The sequence below is a fragment of the Gymnoscopelus braueri genome (assembly GCF_963280865.1).
Source record: "Gymnoscopelus braueri genome assembly, chromosome: 17".
In the NCBI taxonomy this organism is placed as follows: Eukaryota; Metazoa; Chordata; class Actinopteri; order Myctophiformes; family Myctophidae; genus Gymnoscopelus; species Gymnoscopelus braueri.
This window is the reverse complement of record NC_137617.1, coordinates 35,638,157-35,665,942: the sequence shown is the minus strand read 5'-3', so window position 1 is coordinate 35,665,942 and position 27,786 is coordinate 35,638,157. Positions and strand designations below refer to the sequence as shown.

Genomic DNA, 27,786 nt, shown 5'->3' with positions numbered 1-27,786 from the left:
GCTGCTTCCTGTATAACTGCTTGAATAACAGTCAGGTGTTCATGCACTGCATGCATCCATGCGTACAGTAGCTACAGTGTAAATTTTTTTTGCAGTTTAATAACGTATACGGTCCGTTTCAGAGATGCTGTTGATATCTAATAGGATCAAAGTATGTTCGTTGGCGTTCACCGCAGCGCGCATGTACAGCAGCGGTCCTGCTGCGGCCAACAAGAACCCTGTGGTTTACTTTGACCTAGCGGCTGACAACGAGCCTGTAGGCAGAGTCACCTTCGAGGTCAGTTATGAGTCTCTCATCATGCATTGGTGGAAAGTAACTATAAGTACATTTACTCTAGTACTGTACTTGAGTACAATTTTGAGTTATTTTTTTTTTACTTTACTTGAGTATTTCCAATTTTCAGTACTTTTACTTCTGCTCCACTATACATCTCACAGGCAAATCTTGTACTTTTACTCCACTACAATTATTTGAAAACTTAAGTTATTTACTTTGTAGATTTGTATTATTATCACAAAACATACATCAAAAGTACTGAAAATTGGAAATACTCCAGCAAAGTAAAAACACCTCAAAATTGTACTTAAAGGGATATTTCACTTTCAAATAAAATAAACATTAAAAATAAATATTTTTAAAAAATGAAAGAAGTTATGGCAAAATCACGGCCCCTCACACATTAGTAGGACACTCTAATGCGTGAGGGGCCGTGATTTTTCCATTACTTTTTTCATTTATTTTTAATATATTTTTTTAATGTTTATTTTATTTGAAAGTGGAGTATCCCTTTAAGTACAGTACTTGAGTAAATGTAGTAAGTTGCTTTACACCACTGCTCTTGCATATCTAAACAAGCTTTCCCTACTGTCATAACTAATTGTTACGTGCAAAGTCTGTATATATTCTTTTGTAAAGAATTTAATTTTTTTAAGTATTTTCTCCAACTTTCTTTCATTATTCTTGCAGCTGAATGCGGATGTTGTGCCCAAAACAGCAGGTAAACACCCTACTAGGCTGCCTGGCAGTCATATTGACATGAAAGAGTATAGGGTTAAACAGATGTTAAGCACTCTTGACTCTGTATAACACAGTCTTATTTAGTAGCATTGGTCATATCTGTATTTATTTATCCTGTATTTCATGTCAAATTGGCTGCTGTGGGGAAAAAAAGGACTTGCAATGCCTGCATCACATAATATCATGCAGGCTGCAACCTTGAATGACTTCACATCTTAAGACATGTGACAACACGACTATCTTTATCTTAACTATTGTTTTTACTCACAGAAAACTTCAGAGCCCTGTGCACTGGAGAGCACGGCTTTGGTTACAAGGGATCAATCTTTCACAGGGTGATACCCCAGTTCATGTGCCAGGTAAGCTACATGATGAGTAAATCCTCAATGCAAGTTTAAAGGAGAATTCCGGACAAATTAAGTGTTATCTTTGATGTCTCGTTACTCACCTAACGACATGAAAAGTGGCGTTCTTTTTTTCCATATATTCCCCTGTCGTCATTTTTTAAACCCCCTCCGTTGTCATAATGGGAGCGCGTGGGTAAGGGAAATTCGTCTATTATAACCGACGCAAAGTTGTTTTTTTCTCTACTAGTATTCATAGTAGAGTCTCATGATAGTCAAACATGCGTTGAAACTATCTGCGAGGCTGCCGTCAATGGCGAACGAGTTAACACTGGTTGCTTGTTTCCAGAATCTGGCAACACGAGTTGCCAGGTTCTGGAAAGAAACAAGCATCCAGTGTTAAATCGTTCGCCATTAACGGTGGCCTCGCAGGACATTTCAACGCACGTTTGACTATCATGAGACTCCACAATGACTAGCAGAAGAGAGAAAAACAACTTTGCCTCGGTTATAATAGACGAATCTCCCTTACCCACGCGCTCCCATTATGACAACGGAGGGGGTTTAAAAAATGACGACAGGGGAATATATGGAAAAAAAGAACGCCACTTTTCATGTCGTTAGGTGAGTAACGAGACATCAAAGATAACACTTAATTTGTCCGGAATTCTCCTTTAAGCCTGTCACAATTTTTACACAATCGTCTAATCGCAATTATTTGAGATAATCGCAATTATTTTTGCATAATCGTCATAATCGTTTCCATGTTGAAAAATGTTCACACATTTTCAAATATTGAAAAAAGCAGAAATCTACAAGCTTACAACATGTCACGAAGTGACGCTTTGTAAGCTTGTAGAATAGCTATTTCTGCTATTTTTGTATGTATAAAATGATTAAATATGCAATAGTTTCTTGTATGTTTAAGTTATTTGTCATATCATCCCTTTGCAATTTTTGATTATGAACCCTAAAAGGCAAACAGAAATATATATTTTTTATGTTCAAATGTTCAATGCCAAAAATACAATTAAATCGTTAATCGCAATAATTGTGCGAGTGACAATTAATCGTCAACTTAAATGTGTAGTCGTGACAACCCTATACAAGTCGTAAACAGAATGATGTTGTGGATATAGTGGTTGTCAAAGGGTTGTTTTTTCATGATTTTTAAAGGGTGGAGATTTCACCAACCACAACGGAACCGGAGGAAAGTCTATCTATGGATGGAAGTTCCCTGATGAGAACTTCAAACTGAAGCACACTCAAGCAGGTACAGTGTGTATATTTATTTAACCCTTTGCTCACTGGTTAGAGATGAAGGCTGTTCCTCCTCGGTCACTGTTATCCTGGGGACAGCATTCCACTTGAAGACACAGTCAGTGCAGTGCTGTATATTTTCTTAATTATGTATTTGAATGTATTTGGATCTACTGTCAATCCAATTGTCATACATTGCTGGTATTGTGAAATCCAAATCATGCATTAAAAGGTTTTAACCACATGAACCCAACTCTGGGGGTGAACATTTGGTGAAAATAGCAGAACTACAAGCTCACAATTGGCTATTTTTGGCAAAGAGGTTTAGCATAGAGTGGGGGAAAAAAGGAGGGAGCCCCGGGGGACCCCGTCAACAAAATCTTTAGGGCAGGGGTCTTCACAAGGGGGTCCGGGACCCCTAGGGGGTCCACAGAGTTACTACAGGGGGTCCACCAAATCTTTGTGTGATATGATTTAATTTTTTACCTTAACCACTTGAACCCTAGCATCCCTTTTCTGAGGAGAACTTTAGCCAAAAATAGCAGATCTACAAGCTCACTGCGAGGCGTTGTGAGCTTGTAGATCTGCTATTTCTGGCAAAGAGGTATAGGTGTAGAGGGGGGAAAAAGAGCAGACCCAAGTAAACAAAAAAAGTTTAATCTGAAACACAATTTTATACAATATAGAGGGGGTCCCTGCTTCATCTCTCGCTCAGCTAGGGGGTCCTTGCCCTGAAAACGTTGAAGACCCCTGCTTTAAGGTTTAAGTGGTGTTAATTTTAAACTTGCAGCTGTTGAGCGTAGACCAGCTGTCTTTGTGGTATTGTCATAGCTCCTGCTCTCCACCAGATGGCAGCGCGGTTGCGAGTAATGTCTCCATGGACCGCTCATCCTGAACATAATCAACTCAGTGTGGTGTGTGTGAGATGACCTATTTTGCCCAAATTGACCATGAGGTTTGGATTTACAAACAAGGCTGTGTAATTTCCCCCATGAATGTTGTTGATTTGATATATTTGGATTTGTGGCTTGCTATGAAGGATGTTTTATTTATCATTTTTACTAATCGGATTACAACCCTTATTGTCCACAGCGCTGATAAAAGCTAAAGTTTGCATGCCGGCTCCATTATCTGGTTCTTGAGATGGATTTGAAACATGACTGGCAGGAAAACTGAGCATTGTTGCCAGTGCTGGAAGAAGTACTCAGATTTTCTCTTCTTTCTTTCTTTTTTGCTCAAGTAAAAGTAGCATTACCACAGTGTAGAACTATTCTGTTACAAGTCCTGTACTCAAAATGTTACTTAAAGGTATGGTAAGTGATATTTTTTGGTAAAAACAAAAAAGTATTTTGTTAAAAGGTTAAAGCACTATATTCTCATAGTAATCATTGCTATAGAGTGTTTGTTCAGTAACAGGAGTCTCCCTGTCTCTCCAGCTCTTTAATAAACAGGAAATAAAATTTCAAGTGGGTGACAAAATTCCAGCCAATCAGGAGAGAGTACCCATTTATCAGCTTAACATGTTCCAGTTGCAATTGTGTCTGCTCATTTCTTTGTGTCATCACTTCCAATTCCACTGGTTTAATCGGTATCCTGTGTGAATTCTCTTTCCTGATTGGATAAAATTGGTATCCCAACCTGAAAATGCATTTTCTCTTTAATAAAGCGCTGGAGAGACATGGAGACATGGTACCGAACAAACACTCTATAGCAATGACTGCTATGATAAAGAATATCACTTACCCTACCTTTAAGTAAAAGTACAAAAGCATTGCCATCAAAATATACGTACAGTACCAACTTGTTAGAAAATAGCTGATCTACAAGCTCACAATGCACCGCAAGCTTGTAGATTGGATATTTTAGAATACGTGAAGTGTATATATGTCACAGGGAAATTGTCATTCTAGGGAAATTGAAAGAGGAGCGCTCGCTTTTAGGCGCGGGGCTTCGGGCTTTTCGAGACAGGTTTTTTTTTACGCGAGGCTCGCGTGGAGGAGGAGGAGGAGGCGGCGCGAGGCGGGGCTTTGATACGAGGCGGCGTGAGGAGGAGGAGGAGGAGGCGCGAAGCAGGGCTTTGATACGAGGCGGCGCGAGGAGGAGGCGCGAGGCGGGGCTTTGATGCGAGGCCGACCTGGCTTTTGTTGTTCCCCCCCACATAGCAACCAGGAAGCTACGCTAGGGGAACGCTGAACACGCGTTCACACGCACACGTGATAATAGTTATTGTCCATGACGGAGGCTCGCCGACTCAGCAGAGCTTGGGGCCGAGGAGGCGCGCCCAACCGGCCGAAGGTCTGCTAGTCGAATCAGCGCCGTCCGAGTTGTTAACCGATAGGGGGAGAATAGATATTTTCATGGGTTACAGTCTATGGTTACTATCCAGTGTCCACGACGACACACATGTGTGCATGTGTGCATGTGTGCGTGTGCGCATGCACACACGCACACACGCATGCACAGAACGTGTAGTACAGAACGTGAGTAAATGTACTTAGTTACTTTACACCACTGACTGTTCTTATCCTTGTGTCTTAGGCATCTTGTCCATGGCCAACGCCGGAGCCAACACCAATGGATCTCAGTTCTTCATCTGCACCGCTAAAACAGAATGGTATGTGCTGAGACGCAGAACATCGCAAGGGCCTAGAGCACCGTTTCTCAAACTTTTTCATGTCAAGGACCCCCAAAATGATATGTATTTGGCCGCGGACCCCCATCTCAAAATATCCTGTTAGCCGCGCTATGAGCTTGTATATCTGCTATTTTTGAATAGCCAAAGTATAAAAGGTTGAAATGGTTAAAATTGTGATGCTATATTAACACATTCCCCCTGGAACCCCCCCCCCCCCCCCCCAAAGACCCATGGCGGTCCCGGACTCTACTACGAGAACCAATGGGCTCTAGAGCACCAGTTCTCAATGTCAGGTCCGTGGACCACCAGGATTCCAAATGGGCCCTTAACAGATCTGTAACTCTTGAGAGTATACAAAGTACAGAACTGAATGGACCCAGTAAGGGTCAGTTTATAAACTTCTCAGAGTTAAATTTGACCGTGTAGATTGGGGTTCACAGATAAAACAAAACACTTCATCAAAATGGCGGTGGACTTAACGCATACCAAACCGGGGGGGGTCCTTGAAATGAAAAAAGATTGGAGAAGCACTGGGTTAAGAGTAACATGAATTTTGACACTGTCCGGGGGCGGTGATAATGATAATAATAAACCCTCTTCATTCTTCCCTTTTAGGCTGGATGGCAGGCATGTTGTCTTTGGCAGTGTCAAGGACGGATTGGAGGTGGTCAAGAAAGTGGAGGCCTTCGGGTCTCGGTCTGGGCGTACCTCCAAGAGGATCACTATCACAGATTGTGGAGAGCTGGACTAGATCTCGAGCCGGAGAGCCGACATGGTCTCGTCGGCCTCGCCACCCCCCTACTGTGATTTCAATGTGAAATGGTCAAGTCACACAGTGGCTCTACTGTTTGGTTCAGGGTGCACCGCGGCACCCCTGGGTGTTGGCGGTAGTTTACCTAACAGGGATACGGTGTCAGTCTCAGTACTTTTGTTTTTTACACTTTGGTTTTGCCTTAGTAGTGGATTCTTGGGTAGAATTTCCATACTTTACGGGTCGTGTTTGAACAAAGCACTTAACAATGTGAACGTGGGATTATAAAAACAAAGTGTGTGAAGTGTACACTGCTTCGTCATGCATTTCATTCAGGGCTACATTTCGTCATATTAAAATACAATAATTTATTTGTGCATTTTGTCTCATCTGTTCCACACCGTTGAGCAGGGCGATGTGATGAACACTAGACTCAAGGGAAGTATAGTGATTATTCTGACCTATAGTATATCTTGAACTAGTATAGGATTTGTTATTGCCTTTGCCATAATCTGGCCAGAATATTAACACATAAAGACCTGAGGCCGATTCTGCAAATGCCTTCTAAATCAGTTGTTCTCACACTTTCAAGATTTAAAAAAAATGTTCAAAAATAGCAGATGTACAAGCTCGCATCGCTGTGAGCTTGTATATCTGCTATTTTTGAATAGCCAACGCAATAATATAAAATGACACATGCTTTCCCATTTGTTTAATGGGTTTCATGAGTTTTTGTATTATATTGTGAAGAAAACAAGTTTGCATGAGTTATAATCTTGCACGCCCTCCCGCAGGATTCACTGAACATAAAGAAAAACAAAACGCCAAGAAATTGTTGAATATATTTAATAGAAACATTTTCAAATATATAATTAAATCCATTTCATGGGGTACTCAGACTTAAGGCACATAAAATGGTGTTTTTACGCAAACAAGAGGTCAGATTTTCCCTTTTTAATCTGAAGTTTACTAGACAGAACTTTGTAAAAAAAGACTTTAAGATCAAAGCCCGCACATCCAGCCTTCCATTATCTTTTTGTGTTGTGCAGTATTGTTCCAGTAAACATGGCTATTGGACTATCATAATCATAATACAGATACACAATTTATCCCTTTTTAGTAAAGAATTTTTGCATATTTTATACAGACAATATCGTGGTACACAATGTCTATTTTCCATAAAGTTATTTCTGTAATATACATACAAAGTGGAAACCGAACATTTCAGTCCAAACTCTTGGGTCAAACGGGTTGCCCGTTGAGAAAAGATGTCACCAGATCCACATTTTCTTAATTCACAGTTGATATGATGCACTGTTCAATATTAAGACTTAAAATACCTATTTACATAGTCGTAAGGGTCCATTTAAAATAAAGAAACAAACAAACACATGTACAAGACCGCAGCAAACAAACCTATTGGACTCCGCTGAGGTATTGTACAAAAACATCCACTAACTACAGTGAACTTCTAAAACTGTCATATTGTCAAGAAACACACATTTATAGGGGATAAACAGTTAGATGAAATACAGTACTATAAAAGTTTCTTATCAAGTCTTCTTAGTGACTGAACTAGTTATCCCTTCTTGGTAAAGCTTTTGGGGAGGTTTGTGGGCATAATAAGGCAGGTAGTGTTTATTTTTTATTTTTTAAACGTTTTGTTTATTATTTTATTTGTTTTGCATACTCACAAGTAATACAGTAATTACTGAAGCAAATAAACAGAGTATCTCCAAAGGGTCAAAATAATTAGGTTACAGGATAGACAAATCTCAAGTATGAAAAAAGATAGATTGAATAGGATATAAACAGCAAAACAAGACAACAAAACATTACATTACATTACATTACAGTCATTTAGCAGACGCTTTTATCCAAAGCGACTTACAATAAGTGTATTCAACATAGGTAGGGAACGAAAACTACTAATCACCAGAAGTCTTTAGTGCATTTTCTGCAAAAACAAGCAACCAAGAGTATACCTAGCGCTAAGGTAAAAGTGCAATATATCAGCTACCTATTTCCTTAAACAGATGACACAAAATAGCTACATCAAATGAGCATGAGCTAAAACAAATAAGTGTATCGACTAAACAAGATCCAATAAACAATACAACAATAGAAAACAAGCGTTCGTACAACTAGTTAACAACAAGTAGGTCAGGCAGAGAGGAAGGGTAGTGTTTCCTGAAGAGGTGGGTTTTCAGCCTGCGGCGAAAACCAACATACATAAAGGAAAACAACAACAGACAACAAAACAAATACAAATACACAACTTAAAATCTCCAATAACACGTATATATAAAACAGGCATGCAAACAGCCCCGAGGTGAAAAAGGTGACAACAAGTTGTTTTCTTTCAGGTCAGGTGTCACACAATTGCCCTATTTGGGTTCAAAAAGGTGACTGTAGCTGAAAAGTGACACTTTTGCATGTCTGATAAAAGAAAAAGTCCATGGTCTATCAACATAAACACAGGTATGTTCATTGAAAGCAATGTACACGTCAGTGAGGTGTCAAGCAGGAATACACCAAGGGTTTATCACACAACAGATTGGCTACTGCCATATATACAGGTTACAGACTCAATCAGGTTCCGTTGGGGGTTCAAGTGCAAGATTATCAACGTGCGATAGAAAAGGTTGCCATGCCTTATAGAATTTTGAGATAGAGCCACGCAATGTGTACTTATTTTTTTCTAATTTTAAGAAGTACAGTATATAAGGCAGGTAGTGTTGTTCACCATCGTACACCACGGCGGCAGTTGTAGCCAAGGACTTTGCATTTTTCACACAGGCTTTGAAGATGCTCCTTGTTCGGGTCTGACACATCCAGCCCGTCGGGTTTCTCCAGAGGACTCTGAAATGCAAAAATCACAGATTGTTAGTCTGTGAGGTTGGTGCCTTGCATGGTTCCTTTCCTCCACCATCGGCAGTGGTGTAAAGTAACTTAAGTACATTTACTCAAGTACTGTAGGCTACTTAAGTACAATTTTGAGGTATTTGTACTTTACTGGAGTATTTCCACTTTTCAGTACTTTTACTTCTACTCCACTACATCCCCAGAAGCAAAGATTTGAGTTCAAACATGTTTGCTTTAAAAATATATATATTCAAAGAATTGCACACATTTTCACGATTTTTCTTTTTTTTTTAATAGCCCAAAGTATAAAATAATTGTTTAAGCGCATGCAGGTACACAGATGCGTTCCCAGTCTTAATGGGTTAAGGAGCCAGCACTGACTTTATCAACATTATGAGTTTGAGCATAGGAACTTTTAGAATGATTGGATTATGGCATTACCTGTTTGTGAGGGTAAACGTTGATGCGGCATTTTGTACATTCCTGTCCCATGTCGGCCCAGGAGTTCCCACTCATCCACTTCCTACTGCACTCAGTACATCTGTACTCTCCAAAGCACCTCCCCTTTCCCTGATAGGGGGTCAAACCTGCACCAGCCTGTGGAACAAAACAAATTCAATTCAAACAAAAAAAAAGTAACGCGTGATTTATACGTGGTGTACTTGGTTGACACGATCGAGGTGCAACCCATGGTGGAAGAACTGATTAGATTTTTTCTTAAAGGAGTAGTTCACTAAAAAAAATACTTATTTTCTATAAATTACACACATCATGAAGCATTGAATTCATGTTGATTTTTTTGTTTTTGTCACATTCCTAAGCCAATTATTTGATTACAGGCGGAAATATGCTATTGTATCCGGTAGGAGACTCAAAGTAGACTCTTTGAGTCTCCTACCGGAAATACACCCGTCATCAAATTATTGGCTCAGGAATGCATCAAAAACAAAAAAATCTCCATGAATTCAAGGCTTCATGGTGTGTGTAATTGATAGAAAATAAGTATTTTTTTAGGTGAACTATTCCTTTAAGTAAAAGTAGCAATACTACAAGTATTATTATTACAAGTAAAACATGCATTCAAGTTTGTATTTGAGTAAAAGTACAAAAACCTTTTAGAAAATAGCACAAGTATAAAATATGGCTTAAAAGACCAACCTATCTTCGTATAATTGGTCCTCACTAATGCACCATTGCTGTCTACTTACTCTGCGTTCCATTTGTTCGGTTCAGTCGGTTCGATGTCAGCACATTCAGTGGTTTACTTAGCCACAGGTCACAGGCAGAGCCTTCTATTGCGTTCTAATAGATGGCACTGGTCACAGGTAACAACTCCCTTTATCACCTCCTTATTTATCTCTGTGCGTAACGTCAGAGTTTCGTTTCTCTCCAATGGATATCACAATAAACACAGTTTCGTTTTCCATTAAACGAAACTGCAGGGACGCATCTGTGTCATTCTAAGATTTGTGTGCCGCGCTATGAGCTTGTATATCTGCTATTTTTTGAAAAATCGTGGAAAATGTTTGCAAATCTTTGAATAGGCCTATATATATATGTTTTAAAGCGAACATTTTTAACTCCGATCTGTGCTTCTAGGGGGTCCCTGGAACAACATATTTTGAGATGGGGGTCCATGGCCAAATACATATCATTTTGGGGGTCCTTGACATGGAAAAGTTGGAGCACCACTGATATAACAACATACTGTTAGGATGTAGAAAACATTTTTAGATATGTATTTGGCTGCGGACCCCCATCTAAAAATGTGTTGTTCCAGGGACCCCCCCCCCCCCCCCCCTCAGAAGCAAAGATTTGAGTTACAAATATTCGCTTTAAAAAAACACATATTCAAAGATTTGCACAAATGTTCAAGATTTAAAAAAAATAGCAGATCTACAAGCTCATAGTGCAGCACTCTGTGCCGCGCTATGAGCTTATATATCTGCTATTTTTGAATAGCCAAAGAAATCTTAAAATGAACACAGACGCATTCCCGGATTGAATGGGTTAACCCATTAACACCGGAAAGCATCGGTGTCATTTTAGATTTCTTTGGCTATTCAAAACTAGCAGATCTACAAGCTCATAGCGCGGCACTGAGCTTGTAGATCTGCTATTTTTGAAAAATCGTGAAAAGTTTTTGCAAATCTTTGAATATATATATTTTTTAAAGCGAACATTTGTATCTCAAATCTTTGCTTCTGGGGGTTCTACAAATGAAAAATCGTATGTTGCTATATCAGCGGTGCTCAAACTTTTTCATGTCAAGGACCCCCAAAATGTATGTATTTGGACCCCCATCTGAAAATATTTTGTTCCGGGGACCCCCAGAAGCAAAGATTTGAGTTTGAAAAAATATATATATTCAAAGATTTGCAAAAAATATATATATATTTTTCAAAAAAATGCAGATCTACTAGCTCATAGCGCGGCACTCAGTGCTTGTATATCTGCTATTTTTATTTTTGGATGAGTTATAATCTTGCACGCCGCCCCTCAGGATTCACTGAACATAAGAAAAAAACGCATGAAAGCCAATAAATTGTTGAATATATTTTAATACAAACATTTCCAAATATATAATTAAATCCTTGTCATGGGGTACTCAGACTTAAGGCACATAAAATGGTGTTTAAACGCAAACAAGAGGTCCGATTTTCCCTTTTATCTGAAGTTTACTTGACAGAACTTTGTAAAAATAAAAATAAAACGTTAAGATCAAAGCCCGCACATCCAGCCTTCCATTATCATTTTGTGTTGTGCAGTATTGTTCCAGTAAACATGGCTATTGGGCTATTGCCAGGTCTTAAAAGAGCACTTTGGTGTTTTCTAGCACTAGGTGTAGGTATAATCTCCCCACATACACACACACTTGGGAGGGGAAGAGGGTGCTGTGATTTCTTAAAACGTTTGGAACCTAAAAAGATATAAGTGTTACTTGGTTAATAGAGTCCTTCACATGATGCGGTAATAATAATCATCAAAACAATAATGGCTTTTCAAATATATATAAAATGGTACCATCTATAACACTGATCATAATACAGATACACAAATTATCCCTTTTTAGTAAAGAACTGTTGCATATTTTATACAGACAATATCATGGTACACAATGTCTATTTTCCATAAAGTTATTTCTATAATATACATACAAGTGGAAACCAACATTTCAGTCCAAAGTAAACTCTTGGGTCAAACGGGTTGCCCGTTGAGAAAAGATGTCAACAGATCCACATTTTCTTAATTCACAGTTGATATGATGCACTGTTCAATATTAAGACTTAAAATACCTATTTACATAGTCGTAAGGGTCCATTTAAAATAAAGAAAGAAAGAAGAAAGACCGCAGCAAACAAAACTATTGGACTCCGCTGAGGTAATGTACAAAAAAATCCACCACAGTGAACTTCTAATACTGTGTCATATAGTCAAGAAACATTATGGGGGATAAACAGTTAGATGAAATACAGTACTATAAAAGTTTCTTATCAAGTCTTCTTAGTGACTGAACTAGTTATCCCTTCTTGGTAAAGCTTTTGGGGAGGTTTGTGGGCATAATAACGCACAAGTAGTGTTATTGTACACGGCGGCAGTAGTAGCCAAGGACTTTGCATTTTTCACACAGGTGTTGAGGATGCTCCTTGCTCTGGTCTGACACATCCAGCCCGTCGGGTTTCTCCAGAGGACGCTGAAATGCAAAAATCACAGATTGTTAGCAGTGGTGGAAAAAGTACTCACATGTTTTACTTAAAGGGATAGTTCACCCCCAAAATGACTTTTTTTTCCTATCGATTACACACCCCATGGAGACTGTTTTTATTTTTTTTCTGTTTTTGTCGCATTCCTAAAACGATAATTTGATGACCGAGGTGGCGGCTCCGGTAGGAGTCTAGGAGACTCAAAGTGTCAACTTTGAGTCTCCTACCGAAGACATTAGCGTCTTTCCGCCGGTCATCACATTTTTGGCTTAGGAATGCTCCATACTGCAATATAGAAATACTCTGTTACAAGTAAAAGTCCGGAATTCAAAATGTACTTGAGTAAAAGTACAATAGTGTTGGCATCAAAATGTACTTAAAGTACCAAAAGTAAAAGTACTCATTGTGCAGAATGTCCTGTTTCAAGTTTTCAAATATATATATATTTTTTGAAAAAAGCAGATGTACAAGCTCCCAATGCGTCGCGATTGCACATTTTCGTATATCTGATATTTTTGAATAGCCAAAGTTAAAGGCATACTAGGTAACGTTTTCAACAAAACTAAAGTTAAATTGTATATCTTTTGTGAGTGGCAAAAGTTTCACAACACCCACTCCATGAATTTCACCCCCGGAAGCCTTTTATTTATATATTTTCTATTGAACGTGGACGGGGGGGACTTTCCCGGGAAAATTACGTTCCTGGCCAACGTCATGACGTCGTGGCCGACGTCCTGGCCGACGTCATGACGTCGGCCAGGAAATACCGCAACGGTTTCCTGTTTGGCCAGGAACTACCGCGCTAATAACAAAAAGGAACCTCACACTGATTTTAAGAGAATGTAGGATTGGAAGATCGAAAAAGAACAGAAAAAGAAAGCACAGCTCATGGTAACTAATGCTCCACTGGCTAAGAGAAACGATCCGTAGATAGTATAAAACAATTAACACATCGGGTGCCAAACACGGTCTGAACCGTGTTTGCGCAGAGTAGCGGTCCGGTGCCGAACACGGTCCAGACCGTGAAATATGTCTTTTTGTTTTTTTCGTTTTTCTCCACACGGGCGGGGCTAGAGCAGCTCTGGGAGTACCCATTGTGATCTTGAGAAGGATAGGCCAGATAGATCACCGGAAAAACAAAAACATGGCTCCCATCCACTTCCTGTCTATTTCCTTCTTTAAAACACCTATATCTCCGAATCTGTTTCCGGTGGGGAAAACCGGTCATGCGCGATGCGCGATCCCCCCCCATTGTAACTCGCGAGTGAAATGTTATCGTTCCAGGCTGTAGCCAGGGTCATCGCGCAACATGAATGGATGTTTTTTTTTACATGGATTTGCTCCTCGTGGAGTCTAGAGCTTTAAACAGCAAAGCGCAGTCAATGGGGAGAATGCTGGCACCCAACGTAAGTTGTTATGAAAAAATGCTGGCACCTGATGTGTTAAAAGATCGCTTTTTGAAACACTTCCGGCTTCCGGTGAAAACGAATGGAATTCTGGGTAATCGAGGACTACGGAAATTGTATGCAGTGACGGTAGTGACCAGCAGAGGTTGCTAAAAATCGTTATTTGTGATTTTGCATTGTACAACTTTAAGTATAAAACAATGTTTTAAGCGGGTACAGAGATGCGTTCCTGCCTCCGGTCTTAATGAGTTAAGGAGCCAGCACTTACTTTATCAACATTATGAGTTTGAGCATAGGAACTTTTAGAATGATTGGATTATGGATCATTACCTGTTTGTGAGGGTAAACGTTGATGTGGCACTTTATACATTCCTGTCCCATGTTGGCCCAGGAGTTCCCACTCATCCACTTCCTCTTGCACTTGGGACATTTGTACTCTCCAAAGCACCTCTTCTTTCCCTGGTAGGGGGTCAAGCCTTCACCTTTTGGTCGAGCCTGTGGAACAAAACAAATTCAATTCAAACAACAAAAGTAACGCTTGATTCATACGTGGTGTACTTGGTTGACACAATGTGCAACCCAGTGGTGGAAGAACTACTCTGATTTTTGTCTCCGCCAGGCCGAAAGGCATGGCGAGAGAGTATGTTTTACCCCCCGTCCGTCCGTCCGTCCGTGTGTCCGTCCTTGACTGCGACCAGCTAATCTCCGCCACCGTTGGCCCGGTCGCTGTGAAACTGCACACACACACTCCCTGGATGTCCCAGCAGAACCTCTGCCCCACATTTTTCAGATCAGGCTGTCATAGCGCCACCATGAGGCCGACTTTTGCAAAACACATTTTTGGATATGACTCCTACAGATTTTCTCCAAAAAACACGCAAATCAGTACACAGTATCTCTATAGTCATGTGATCATCACGGATCTGTCCGATTTACCAGATTCCATCCTGATTGGCTAAGATTGGCTCCCAAAGTTTGCAGGATTGGATCATTTTGAACACAATGCCTCAAATCATGAACGAAGCATGCGATTTCCGTGACATTTTCCACGTAGATTCCCACTTGGCCCAGGAAGAAATGCCACTTGAAAACTTTCCTAACAGCCTCATGGTGGCGCTATAATAGGCCGATTCACGTTTTTCCCTATAACTGCACCGATCTGCGTGAAACTTTGCACGCACACTCCCCAGAAGCCAAGGAAAAACATCTGCCCTGCATTTTTCACATCTGCTTTTTATAGCGCCACCATGAGGCCGACTTTTGTAAAACACATTATTGGATATGACTCCTACAGATTTTCTCCAAAAAACACGCAAATCGGTAGACAGTATCTCTATAGTCATGTGATCATCACGGATCTGTCCGATTTACCATATTCCATCCTGATTGGTTAAGATTGGCTTCCAAAGTTTGCAGGATTGGTTCATTTTGAACAAAATGCCTCAAATCATGAACACAGCATCCGATTTCCGTGAGATTTTCCACAGAGATTCCCACTTGGCCCAGGAAGAAATGCCACCCTTTTCACATTGGCCTGTTATAGCGCCACCAGCAGGTCTAATTTAGCAAACCACATTTTTGGAACAAAATGCCTCAAATCATGAATGCAGTGTCCGATTGTCGTGCAAGGCCTAATAAGAAATGGCACCCTTTTCACATTGGCCTATTATAGCGCCACCAGGAGGCCACAATAATCTACCTGACCTGGCGGAGATCTGTGCTCCGAGGAGCACTTTTTCTAGTTTTTCTTTTTTTTACTTAAAGGGATAGTTCACCCAATTTTGTTTTTATTTTTATGGATTAGTCACCCCATGGAGACTTGAATTCATGGATATTCTTTTATGTTTTTGTCACATTCCTAAGCCAATAATTTGATGACCAGTGGACCGGTAGGCAGCGGTTCCGGTAGAAGACACAAAGGAGACTCTTTGTGTCTCCTACCGGAACCGCTCCATGGGGTGACTAATCGATGGAAACTATCCCTTTAAATAAAAGTAGCAATACCAAAATATAGAAATACTCTATTACAAGTAAAACATGCATGAAAAAATGTATTTGAGAAAAAGCACAAAAACGTTTTTGAAAATAGCATAGCAAGTATAAAATACGTCTTAAAGGGCCACTTCACCCATTTTCAACCTTTCTTCGTATAATTGGTCCTCACTAATGCTCATTATAATAACATGGCACCATTTCTGTCTAATCACTCTGCGTCCCATTTGTTTGGTTCAGTCGGTCGGTTCAATGTCAGTAAACCACACACAGTGGTGTCCTCATAGCCACATCTCACAGGTAACAACAACCTTTATCACCTCCTTATCTCTGTGCGTAACGTCAGAGTTTCGTTTCTCCCCAATGGATATCCCCAATAAACACAGTTTCGTTTTCCATTAAGACCGGTTCGGGGACGCATCTGTGTCATTCTAAGATTTCTTTGGCTATACAAAATTAGCAGATATACTTGTAGATCTGCTATTTTTTTGAAAATTCGTGGAAAATGTGCCTAAAAGCGAAAAAAAATTACTCCGATCTGTGCTTCTGGGGGGGTCCCTGGAACAACATATTTTGAGATGGGGGTCCGTGGCCAAATACATATCATTTTGAGGGTCCTTGACATGGAAAAGTTGGAGCACCACTGATATAGCAACATACTGTTGGGATTTAGAAAACATTTTTGTCTCCGCCAGAGGTGGAGAGTATGTTTTCGTTCTGTCCCGCTGTGTGTCCCCCCCCCCTAGCCAAGCTAACATTGGTCAAGCTTCACGTGACACGTGACAATATGTTGTCACCAATGCTTTTGATTGGCTAGCGAGACGCATGACGAAATAAAATTCTATAAATAGGCGTGTCACTTCAAAAAAACATTTATGTTTTTTGAAGTGAGGTAAGACAGGATCAATCAGTCTTGTTTGGAACAGTACCTTCCAGTACAAATCACCCGTCCGTGCGTGTGTGTGTCCCTCTGAGAACACCTAACATTGGTCAAGTTTCACGTGACATCACAATATGTAATATAAATATATAAATAGCTTAGACAGGAACAGTACTATCCAGTACAAACAGAGATCACAGCTGAGATCACACAATGAAACTAACTCCCATTACGCAAACTGAAGAAGCAGCAAATCATCGTCTGAAACCTGATGAAGAAGCAAAGGCGCAGAAGGCCAAAGCTAAGAAACAGAGACAAAGAACACTAAACAGAGACAAAGAATCCCTAAATGACAAAAAACGAAGACGAGCCACAAATGCTGATAACATGACACAGCAAAGATTGCTACAATCTCTGGAAGAAAAAGTACAAGAGTCTGTAAAGAACATCGAAAGGAAAAGAAGAACATTCCCAGAAAACTATGGTTAAAGATAGGGTAAGTGATTTCATTTGATTAAAATAGCACGGGTCTGCTAGCGGAGACCTGTGCTCCGAGGAGCACATTTTCTAGTTAGATATGTATTTGGCTGCGGACCCCCATCTCAAAATGTTTTGTTCCAGGGACTTCCAGAAGCAAAGATTTGAGATACAAACTTTCGCTTTAAAAATATATATATATTCAAAGATTTGCACAAATGATTTTTTTTTTAAATAGCAGATCTACAAGCTCATAGTGCGGCACTCGGTGCCACGCTATGAGCTTGTAGATCTGCTATTTTGTGTGATGAGTATGTGTGATGACGTGAGTACAATGTTTACCACCTTAATTTCATCCATTACAAGCCGTCAACAAACTAGGGCTATATCATTAGTTCAGATGTAATAATATGGGGCAACTTTCAACGTGTAAAAACTCATAAGGCTTTGAATAAACGTTTGGCTTTTGCTTCTCATCACCTTTTACTGTAGGAGACTGACCTACGTGGTTGTCTTTGGACGGCAGCCAACTCAAAGCACGGCGTGATTATAAGGGGAGCTGATGGCAGCCTTTGCTGGTGGCCAAGTCAAGAGGGGAGACTTTCAGTGGTGGAAAAAGTATTCAGATCGGATATTTTCAAATAGCCTATGTATAAAATAGGGCTAAAGTGGTTAATGTCTGTTTTATAATATAATAATTTATATCTGAGAAGTAACTAGTAACTAAAGTTTTAAAATAATTGTAGTGGAGTAAAAGTACAATATTTGCCTCTGAGATGTAGTGGAGTAGAAGTAAAAGTAATGAAAACTGGAAATACTCCAGTAAAAGCACCTGTGCTACCTGTGCTAAATGTGCTTAGTTACTTTATATCACTGGAGACTTTGGAGTGGGAAATGTGACGCTGATATAGGGTTTATCAGTTAGGAAAACAGCCAAATGTACTTTGAATATTCCGCGTTGGGAAATTTGTCATTATACTTTCTAATCCTGGTGCAGTCGCCAGACTCGCCACACATTCATAGGCCTGAAATTCTATTTTAATGCACTATTTAAAACAACCACGGGTGTGTAGATGGGAATATCCATTGTACCAGCACACAGTCTCCTTTTTCCAATAAAACTTTAATGGCTTATGTAGGGCAAGGGTGTTAGGGGAATAGCGAATCAATAGCGGGTTTAATTCACCGGTTCTTAAAAGTCATGTCTGGGGACCACCAGGACTCCAAATAGACCTCTTGTGGTTCTGCAACTCTGATAGCAGATCTACAAGCTCACAACGCATAGCGATGCGACACATTGTGAGCTTGTATATCGGCTATTTTCATATAGCCTAGGTATAAAATAGGGCTAAAGTGGTTAATGTATGTTTTATAATGTAATCATTTAAATCTGCAAAGTAACTATAACTAAAGTTTTCAAATAATTGTAGTGGAGTAAAAAGTACAATATTTGCCTCTGAGATGTAGTGTAGTAGGAGTAAAGTATAGAGACAATTGGAAATACTCCAGCAAAGTAAAAGTACATCACAATTGTACTTAAGTACAGTACTTGAGTAAATGTACTTAGTTACTTTACACCACTGCAAACAAACAAACAACAACAATAACAACTATGTGTCAAATTAAAAAGGTAGAGAATCCCTGGTTTAATTTATTTATAAGAAAGGAAAAAAAAGAAGAGGTTCAACTTTCCCATTAGAATTGAGAGAGAGCTCCCCTCCCTCCAGCTGTGCTCCCCAGAGACCACAAAGGAGGCCCGAGCCAGTTGGAGGGAACCAATGGGAGAGGCCCGCTCAACTAACAGGACAAATACCTCAGGCTCTCTGTCATCCCCTCCCAGCTGGCCCCGGCCAGCCAATCAGGACCCAGAGAACTCGGGGGGGGGAGAAGGAAATCAAACCCAGATGAACCCTTGCACTTGTATAACATGACAGAATCCTAAACCAATCATAAACAAAATCATCCCCAACAAGGCTGGATCGAATTAAATGCACTTGGGCTGAAAAGTAGGGCATGTCATAATTAGGGCGACGAGCCAGGATTGAATTGAACTGGATGGGAGTCTTGTTTTGATATCATAGTGAGACCATATGTATGTAAGATTTAGAAGTACGAGTTAAAGGTAGTTTTTGGGTTAAAACGAGGCGTTTTTTTGTTAAGAAAGTCAAAGCTCTGTATTCTGATAGTAAGCATTGCTATACAGTGTGTTTGTTCAGTAGCAGGGGTTCTCTAGAGCTCTTTAATAAACAGAAAATACATTTTCAGGTGGGTTGCCAATTTCAGCCAATCAGGAAAGTGGACTCATTTATCAGCTTAAATGTTATAGTGTTCCAGTTCAACATTTGTCTGCTTATTTCTTCGTGTCATCACTTCCAAATTCACGTGTTTATAATGTATACGTTTCTCAACTCTTGTCTTAACCATCCTCTATATACTTAGTTGACCTGGGTCGCCCGGATGTCTTTTGGTCCCTTCCTTTTTTTTCAACCATTTTCATATCAAGGTCCATTATTTATTTGGCGTTTGAGCGACGGACTACCGTTTAATGAGATTTAGCCTCTCAGACCCAAAAATATTTGGTCCACAATTCCACGCTGTATTGATGTGGCGCCATATGATAGACAACAGGCAAACGTTGATCAAAATAACAATATTTAAATTTAGTAATGCCAGATGTTTAACAATTATTTAACTCTTTGAGAGCGTAAAATGAAACCAAACGGGTCCATTTGGTTTCATTTTACACTCTCAAGATTTAAAGATCTATAGGGTCCATTTGGTTACCAACTCTCAATCATTTAGCTCAATCATGGGGACCACCTGGAACCGCGGACCACTGGTTGAGAACCACTGCTCTACACCACATCTCTTTAAGCTCACAAGGTGTCGCATTGCGTTGCGAACGTTTCATTGAGTGTTTTCCCCCAGGTTAGGGACACTAGCATTCCTTATACCAGTGGTTCTCAAAGTGGGGTCCAGGGACCCCCTGGGGTCCTTGAGGGGGGGTTCCAGCGGGTCCCCAGCAAAATGATTAATAGTTAGGAACCAAATGGACTCTTGCAGATCTGTAACTCTCTTGAGAGTGTCAGAGTTATGGGGTCGAATGTATACCAAACTTGGGTTGAAATTGAAATAAAAAAGTTTGAGAACCACTGCCTTGTAATACTGTACTCCATATGGCTGAGTGGTGTGGACTGGAGTCATTAGTGGCCTGTAGTTGTACTGCTTCTGCCACAGTGAGGCGCTGTGGGAGGATAGTGGGCAGGGGCACATGATAAGATATCTGACAGTGCTCTCTCCCCGGTGCCGGTGGTTCTCATAGTGGGGTCCGGGGACCCCTAGGGATCCTTGAGGGAGTTCCAGGGGGTCCCCAGCTAGATGATGAATAGTTAGGAACCAAATGGACCCTTATGGGTCTGTAACTCAGTGAGTGTACAAATGGAACCAAATGGACCCTTATGGGTCTGTAACTTAGCGAGTGTACAAATGGAACCAAATGGACCCGTAAGGGTCCATTTGGTTCCATTTGTACACTCTCTGAGTTAAATTAACATTGATTTTACAATATAGATTGGGGTCCCAGAGATAGAAATGCCATTAAATGGGAGTCCGTAACATAATGCATGTCAAACTGGGGGTCCTTGAAATTAGAATGGTTGAGAATCACTGCTAAGAGCCGTAAAAATCTTCTCTTATGGGGGGTCCCTGTCATATCTTTTCAAATGGGGGCCCACGGGCTAATAAGCATCAATTTGGGGGTCCTTGACATGAAAATGTTTGAGAACCACTGCTCTCTCTCTCTCCTAAGCCCGCATTATGGGCAGAGTGCATCTTCTTTCCTGGAGGAGGAAACAGCTTTCACTCAACAGAGCAAAGCAAAACAAACCAGCCTGTAGAGCACTGACCAAAGGGCATGGCACACGCCACACTTTCCACCGGGCCCAACAAAGATGTTGCTTTGACATTTGACACGCGGACGTTGTCACAAGATGACACTGCATTGTGTGGACGAATGGACCTGGCCTGAGAACGGGGTGGGGGACGATTCCTGTGAATAAAATGACCCTGGCCTCTGTCGCTGTTGGGTGGAAACCTTAAATGTCCCAAACCGTTCCATTTTTATTACTATTATTTTTTTATTATAAAATAGTGAAAATAGCAGCATCTACAATCTCACAACGTGATGAGAAGAGTCGTGAGCTTGTAGATCGGCTATTTTCACAAGCTTTGTGCGACACCCTTGTATGACGAAGTAGGGAACTCATTTACGAAAAAAACGAACAAAGTTGAAATATGGAAGTTATGAGGTTTCTCTGCCCGACGACAGCAACGCCTTGTGAAGCATTTGCGCAACTCTTTTACTGGACGTTACGTTGTTCCATCATCCCAGAGAGAGGATCTGTTTTTAATAGTATGTAAACGTTATTGGAGAAGCCTGTTGTTTGAATTAATTATTTCATGACTTGCTGCCGAGTACAAAAGGAGCATGGGGCCATATGTTCTTTCACCCCCCTTCAGCATATTCTTTTTTTTTATTCCATCTTCTATCACAGATCTTTGTATCTAGAAACCACAACATATGTGAAACAGATTAAGATCAAGATGTACTTTTACGTCTCGCACTTTGTTGAATTTATGAAAACACGTGTTCCTCCATCAAGTGCATTTCCAGGTAGTCCCTCCACACATCCTCTATATCACAAAGACACTCACTCTGCGGGTCAAATGAGACCTCCTTGTGGGGCAAGGTAAAAGAAATATATATTCTAGTGCCAGGAACTTTTGGGTCTGGATCCTTGTGTTCCTGGTGTGTGAGGGGCCCGGGAGGCTAGCCACCTCCCTCTGCCATCATCTGGAAACCATCAGGAGCAACAATGGGGTTCTCCAAAGCCTGGAAGCCAACCCATCCCCCCCCCCCTCCACCCCCACCCTCTCTCTCTCTCTCACACACACACACACGCACACACGCACGCACACACACACACACACACACACACACACACACACACACACACACACACACACACACACACACACACACACACACACACACACACACACACACACACACGCACACACACGCACACACGCGTGCACGTTTGTATACTACTGAGGACATCAGCCTTTTAGGACACCATCATAAGAAGCAGAAAAATAGCAGAAAAAACTCTAACCCAACACCTAAAGCTAAAATGTTTAATTTTTTGTGATTGGTAAAATGGTCCTCACAATGTGAATTCCTCTGGTTGTACTAATACACACACACACACACACACACACACACACACACACACACACACACGCACACGCACACGCACACGCACACGCACACGCACACACACTCTATCTCTCTCTTTCGCTCTCTCTCCCTGTCTTTCGCCTTCCTCTCTCTCTCCCCCACTCCCCACGGGACATCAATCCATCCTGAAGACCATGAGAACAGCAAACCCATTGGATACCGTGCGGTCAATTACTCTGCACTAACAAACCCAAAGCCCTCTCCTCTCCTCTCCCTCTGGCCCATGGTGTTTCATTTGGACAGGACCCTCGATGTCACACAAGCAGAGCCCAGCTGTTACTGAAAGGAAAACACTGAGACAAAATGCCCAGACTGACAACCACAGAGATATAGGCTAGTGTACGTTTTATTCTTTTCAATTGTCTCCTTTTTCCAAGTGTATGTGTTTTACAACTTTCAACCTGGCGGCCCTAATATTTAAAACTCAACTTCAACTTTATACTGTCACCTTTACAGGTTTACAGGTGTAAGGAACAGGGTGGAATATTTCTTTTCATACAAGCTCCCATCATTTGTACTTTTCAGGAAAGGGGAGAAGAATAGAGAAAGAAAGAAAGAAAGAAAGATCGAAGGAAAGAACAAGGAAAATAGGTCAGGAATACAGCTTAAGGGCACGGGCACACCAAAATATGGTTGCCCGCTGTTAAGTTTCGCAAGATCATGAATCCACGCATTTTTATTGACAAAGGTAAAATAAAAGTGCGGTGTGACCGTGCCCTTAATCTGATAGACTTCTAGGAATTTGGCTAAACTAGGCTAAATGCACCCTCCACCATGTCTTCATGACACAACTCAGGGTTTGGTAGGGAAAATAAAATACCAAACTGTCCATTTAATAACTTTATAACTCTGTTAAACCTGCCAGTGCTGGAGTTGCATATAGGGACTAGTACTGCAGCCCGAGGTACAGTAACTGTTGTATAGATTAAGACAGCACGGGGACATATTATGCATTGGGTGAGGCCAAGCGTTATAAAGATTACATGCTGCAGAATAACTACGCAGACGTGCCCTGGGTTTTGTTCATATGCACAGCTGCTCTCGCTGCCATAAACGCTGCACACGGCATTCCTGCATTGCACATAAGTTTGAATGCAGAAATGTCCCCACCCACCCACCAGCAACAACCAAAAAAATCCCCTTCCTCTGCTGCTTGAATTGTTCATACTGTACTCAGATTATTTACTTAACCCATTAAAGACTGGGAGAGCATCTGTCATTTTAGATTTAAAACACTTTAACCATTATCTTATACTTTGACTATTAAAAAATAGGGGGGGGGGGGTTGTGTTCACTGGCTCCCAGGTTGCCAAATCATGTGCGTGAAACAAGCGCCGGTGTTGCCACATCCGTGAAACAAGCGGACCATGACGTGCACGCGTGTGTGTGTTGGAACTGTTTGTAGGTACCAAGTACTAAGTCACTTTTTCTCCCTGATGTAGGCTACTGTCTGTGCACGGCGCATAACCCAAACTGCACATACTTTGGGTGCTCATATCCCCCGACGGGTATGATATAGTTGTGGCTTGGCCTCCTATTTACTTCAATTAATCAAACATTGGGATATTAAATTCATATTGAATATGAATTCCAGGCTTCATGTGGTGAGTAATTGATTGAACAAACTACCCCAGAAAGTACTTGAGTAAAGTTAATTTGCACCACTGCATACCACTAAAGAAGAGACGAAATGATGAACAAACCGCTGAACGGGGAAATTCACAAGGAAATGAGAGACGCTCCCCATTCTTAGCCAATGGAAGCAATCTTATGTCCTGTTTAACACAATGGCATTTCCCTGTTTCCCCAAAGTATCGCGGTTCAAGTGGTTAAACCTGAACCCTAGCTGTGGCCCCTATTCGGGGTGAACATTCGCCGGAAATGGCCGATCTACAAGCCACCGATCGAGCTTGTAGATCTGCTTTTTCTGGCGAAGAGATTTTGGTGTTGAAGGAAACGAGAGCGCACCATTGGGACCGAGTACAGAGCCAACGAACGCATGTCCGTTTGACTAAGCATAGAGGGTTTAAGTGGTTCACATAATGGAAACATGGAGATATCAAACAATGATGTGTACAATATGAAACTGTAATCTATTCTTAGGCCCATTTTCTCTAACTCTTACCACATCATCAAAACTAACACGGATTAACCTTGCCCCCCCACCCCCTCAAACATAAACAAAGACAAGATGATTGCTTCTATGTTTGTTTGCATCACTCTTCATGTTTTCCATAAGTCCTTCATTTGTAACTCTGACTTAACCACGGCATGGCTTGTTGAAGTTCAGAATGGTCTGCAGAATGTGTGTTTACAGTATAATTCAAACACAACACTGCAGGATATTGACAACCCCCCTAATTTGCAATTTTTAGCACTTTTCACCTTTTTCTCTATCCCTAAAATTTAGGGCTAGGGTTAAAAAAGGCCTAAAGCCTGAATTTAACTGCGTGCCAGTGTCGCACACTCAAATTAGCAGATCTACAAGCTCACAACGCATTGAATTGTGACACGCTGTGAGCTTGTACAGTAGGTGGCCAGTGACTTTGACCTGTTTCACTTTCAAAACCTTTGCATCGTGCATGTCACACAAACAGAATCAATCACACAACACCAATGCTTTTGATAATGTGGATTGTGGAAGTTAAATGGTGGATTTGTGGATAGGATTCTATATGAACAAACTTGTTATATCAACAAAACACATTTTATTCTGTTTGTTTGACACGCATGATGCAAAGGTTTTGAAAGTGAAACTGGTCAAAGTCACTGGCCACCTAGTGTAGGTCTGCTATTTTGTGTGTGAGCATCACACAACTAAGTAATACATCGAAACCATAAAACAACAAGTATTCCCCACAAGTGTAGTTGTTTCCGCAATACTTGTGGGGACATTTGGCCCTCACAAGTATATTCATACAAATACACACACGCATGCACACGCGCACACGCGCACACACACGCACACACAGTTCCAGAGATGCCACACTTCTTAACATCTGCTTCAGATGGGCCCTATTCCCAGGGACATTTGAACAAACCACTAATTAGGGATTTCGGACTAGGCAAGAGGCGTTTCCCCGCAAAATGCGGTATTCTATGGCACCCCCCTCACCCGCCAAACACCTGAGCTACCCGTTACATTATGCATAGGTGTGGTTTGGGCGTTACAATGATAAAACCAATCACCGTGCCAGAAGCCATTGCCTTTAAGAGAAGACTGCGCTAGCCGTCATCCCGATCCAATATATGCTCTAGCCTATCTACCTGTCTGCACTGTTGCCTGGTCTGATTATTATAAGCCACATTGGGCTTGTTTTATCCAAATACATTTTTATATTAATTTGTAGCCTATTGTGTTCACAATAAGCTTGTCATATTAGTCAGATCCGGAATAGTATATGAAAGCCATTTAAAATATGTATACTATTGGTACACACTGGCTGCTCCCAAATAATTAATTACATCATGTTGCGACAACGCTCCTACGTGGTACACAGACAAACAGTAGCACATGGGTATAATAAATTGGACAGTTTTAGGAAAGGTCTATAGCCTATGTACTCACGTTGGCTGTTATCGTTCTATTTCCACCGTTCTAATGGATTCCAGGGGTGTGTAAACATCTCTGAAGTTGCTCCATAGTTTCCTCTGAAGTGACGCAGTTAAAGTTAACTTACATCCATATTGTCCCCGTTATCTTTCATCATCCACCTTTGTTCAGTAATCCCGAACAGAGCTAAACTTTAAGTTTACATCAATCAAAGCCTCTCAAACCCAAACACATTGCTGCGATGCGTATGTGCGTCGCCTACCCAAAATAACAGACATACAAGCTATCAACGGCGCTGCGTCATGTCGTGTCGACAGCTTACAGATCTGTTATTTTGGACAGCATACAATGAGGCGCGCGCGCGCCACGGAGTAGCCTATCACTAAACCAAAAACATTACATTACGTGGTCAACAACATACTAGACATGTAACTTGCTTGGAGCTTTTAATGCAGTGGTTCTCAACCTGTGGGTCGAGACCACAATGGAGCACCCAACGCCTGGCGAGCTTGTAGATCTGCTATTTTCACAATATTTATCTGTGGAACCGAGTCAAACAAAATGGGGGGGTCCCCAGTTCAAATATGGTTATTTTGGGGGGTCATGAACGTAGCGTTTACGCGGGGAATATAATAATAATATAGGCTAATATATATAATATAGGCTATAATATAATATTCACCCGCACGTCCCGCAGCATGGGTTTAATGAGACAGCAGCTAAAATGAAAATCACACTATGATCCGATCATCTTATAAAAAATTTAAGTGCTTAAGATTTTAGCCCAAACCCAACGGGACCCGACCCGGCCCGTCGGCACCGGCTGAGCCGGGTCTAAGTTTTTTTTACATCCAAATAAATTCACATATTAATTAATTTGTAGCGTAGGCTATTGTGTTCACAATAAGCTTGTCATATTAGTCAGATCCCCAAGAGTATATGAAAGCCATTTAAAATAGTTATATATTCCTACACAGCTGATGCCAAATAATTAATCAACAGGGCAGCGCAACGCTAAAGTAGCCTAGGTCAAATCAATCACTGTCTTGTCATGACGCAGCAGTAGAGAGCTCCCTTTAAAGTTTAAACCATAACATGACATAAATAATGGATCTTCAGAACTTTCTTCATGTCTTTTTCACCTCAAAATAAATGTTGGATTATTTCTTCAAATGAAAGCACAGGCAGCGGCCAGAAGGTAACATTTGATGTGATTTCTCCATTGCAAAAATGATTACGGTTATTCTATGAAACATATATTTCATAGAATAACCATAATCATTTTTAAAATGGTTATGGGGCAGTGTATATATTTATATAGCCCTATTTGCTCCAAGCTGTTTTTTAAATAAAATATAGACTGTTAGGGTAGAATGACTCCTGTTCTTAACGAATTACCAAGATTTAATGAGAAATAAGGCTTCTTTAGAAAAATGACTGACGGGCTGGGCTGGGTCTAATTTGTCAATTATTAGTCGAGCCGGGCTGAAATATTTAGGGGATATGAAAGCTCTAGTTAGTAGTTTGAAGTGCTCATGTGGCCTTAGAGTTGCTTCTTTTTGTTTTCATAGACCTGCGGACTGCGGTTGCTTATTTCTCTCC

General features: G+C 40.9%; 3 protein-coding genes across 3 annotated transcripts in view; 1 reads left to right on the top strand and 2 right to left on the bottom strand.

Moving 5' to 3' along the window:
* On the top strand, nucleotides 1-6,379 carry ppifb (peptidylprolyl isomerase Fb). Its single transcript, XM_080454890.1, has 6 exons — nucleotides 1-277; nucleotides 968-998; nucleotides 1,289-1,377; nucleotides 2,539-2,635; nucleotides 5,161-5,236; nucleotides 5,873-6,379. Exons 1-6 carry the CDS (start codon nucleotides 125-127, stop codon nucleotides 6,006-6,008), a joined length of 582 nt encoding a protein of 193 aa, XP_080311016.1. The 5' UTR covers nucleotides 1-124; the 3' UTR covers nucleotides 6,009-6,379.
* Nucleotides 6,380-7,742: 1,363 nt separating this feature from the next.
* LOC308104912 (zinc finger CCHC domain-containing protein 24-like) lies at nucleotides 7,743-10,173 on the bottom strand. Its single transcript, XM_080455554.1, has 3 exons — nucleotides 10,082-10,173; nucleotides 9,315-9,470; nucleotides 7,743-8,870 (listed from the first exon to the last, which is right to left on the bottom strand). Exons 1-3 carry the CDS (start codon nucleotides 10,091-10,093, stop codon nucleotides 8,751-8,753), a joined length of 288 nt encoding a protein of 95 aa, XP_080311680.1. The 5' UTR covers nucleotides 10,094-10,173; the 3' UTR covers nucleotides 7,743-8,750.
* Nucleotides 10,174-11,470: 1,297 nt separating this feature from the next.
* LOC308103996 (zinc finger CCHC domain-containing protein 24-like) overlaps nucleotides 11,471-27,786 on the bottom strand; it is a 31,671-nt gene continuing 15,355 nt past the window's right edge. Inside the window, exons 3-4 of the mRNA XM_080454238.1 lie at nucleotides 14,314-14,478; nucleotides 11,471-12,567 (exon numbers count right to left, since the gene is read on the bottom strand). Coding sequence (XP_080310364.1) covers nucleotides 12,454-12,567; nucleotides 14,314-14,478 — 279 coding nt within the window. The 3' untranslated portion in view covers nucleotides 11,471-12,453. The remainder of the gene's footprint in view (nucleotides 12,568-14,313; nucleotides 14,479-27,786) is intronic.

Excerpts from the sequence above, each read along its gene's own strand:
- LOC308104912 (XM_080455554.1), bottom strand. Across the intron at positions 8,871-9,314 it reads ACGTTTACCCTCACAAACAG|AGTCCTCTGGAGAAACCCGA; the intron begins GTAATGCCATAA and ends TTTGCATTTCAG.
- ppifb (XM_080454890.1), top strand. The coding sequence starts at position 125 with ATGCTGTTGATATCTAATAGGATCAAAGTATGTTCGTTGGCGTTCACC. Across the intron at positions 1,378-2,538 it reads TACCCCAGTTCATGTGCCAG|GGTGGAGATTTCACCAACCA; the intron begins GTAAGCTACATG and ends TGATTTTTAAAG. Across the intron at positions 2,636-5,160 it reads ACTGAAGCACACTCAAGCAG|GCATCTTGTCCATGGCCAAC; the intron begins GTACAGTGTGTA and ends CTTGTGTCTTAG.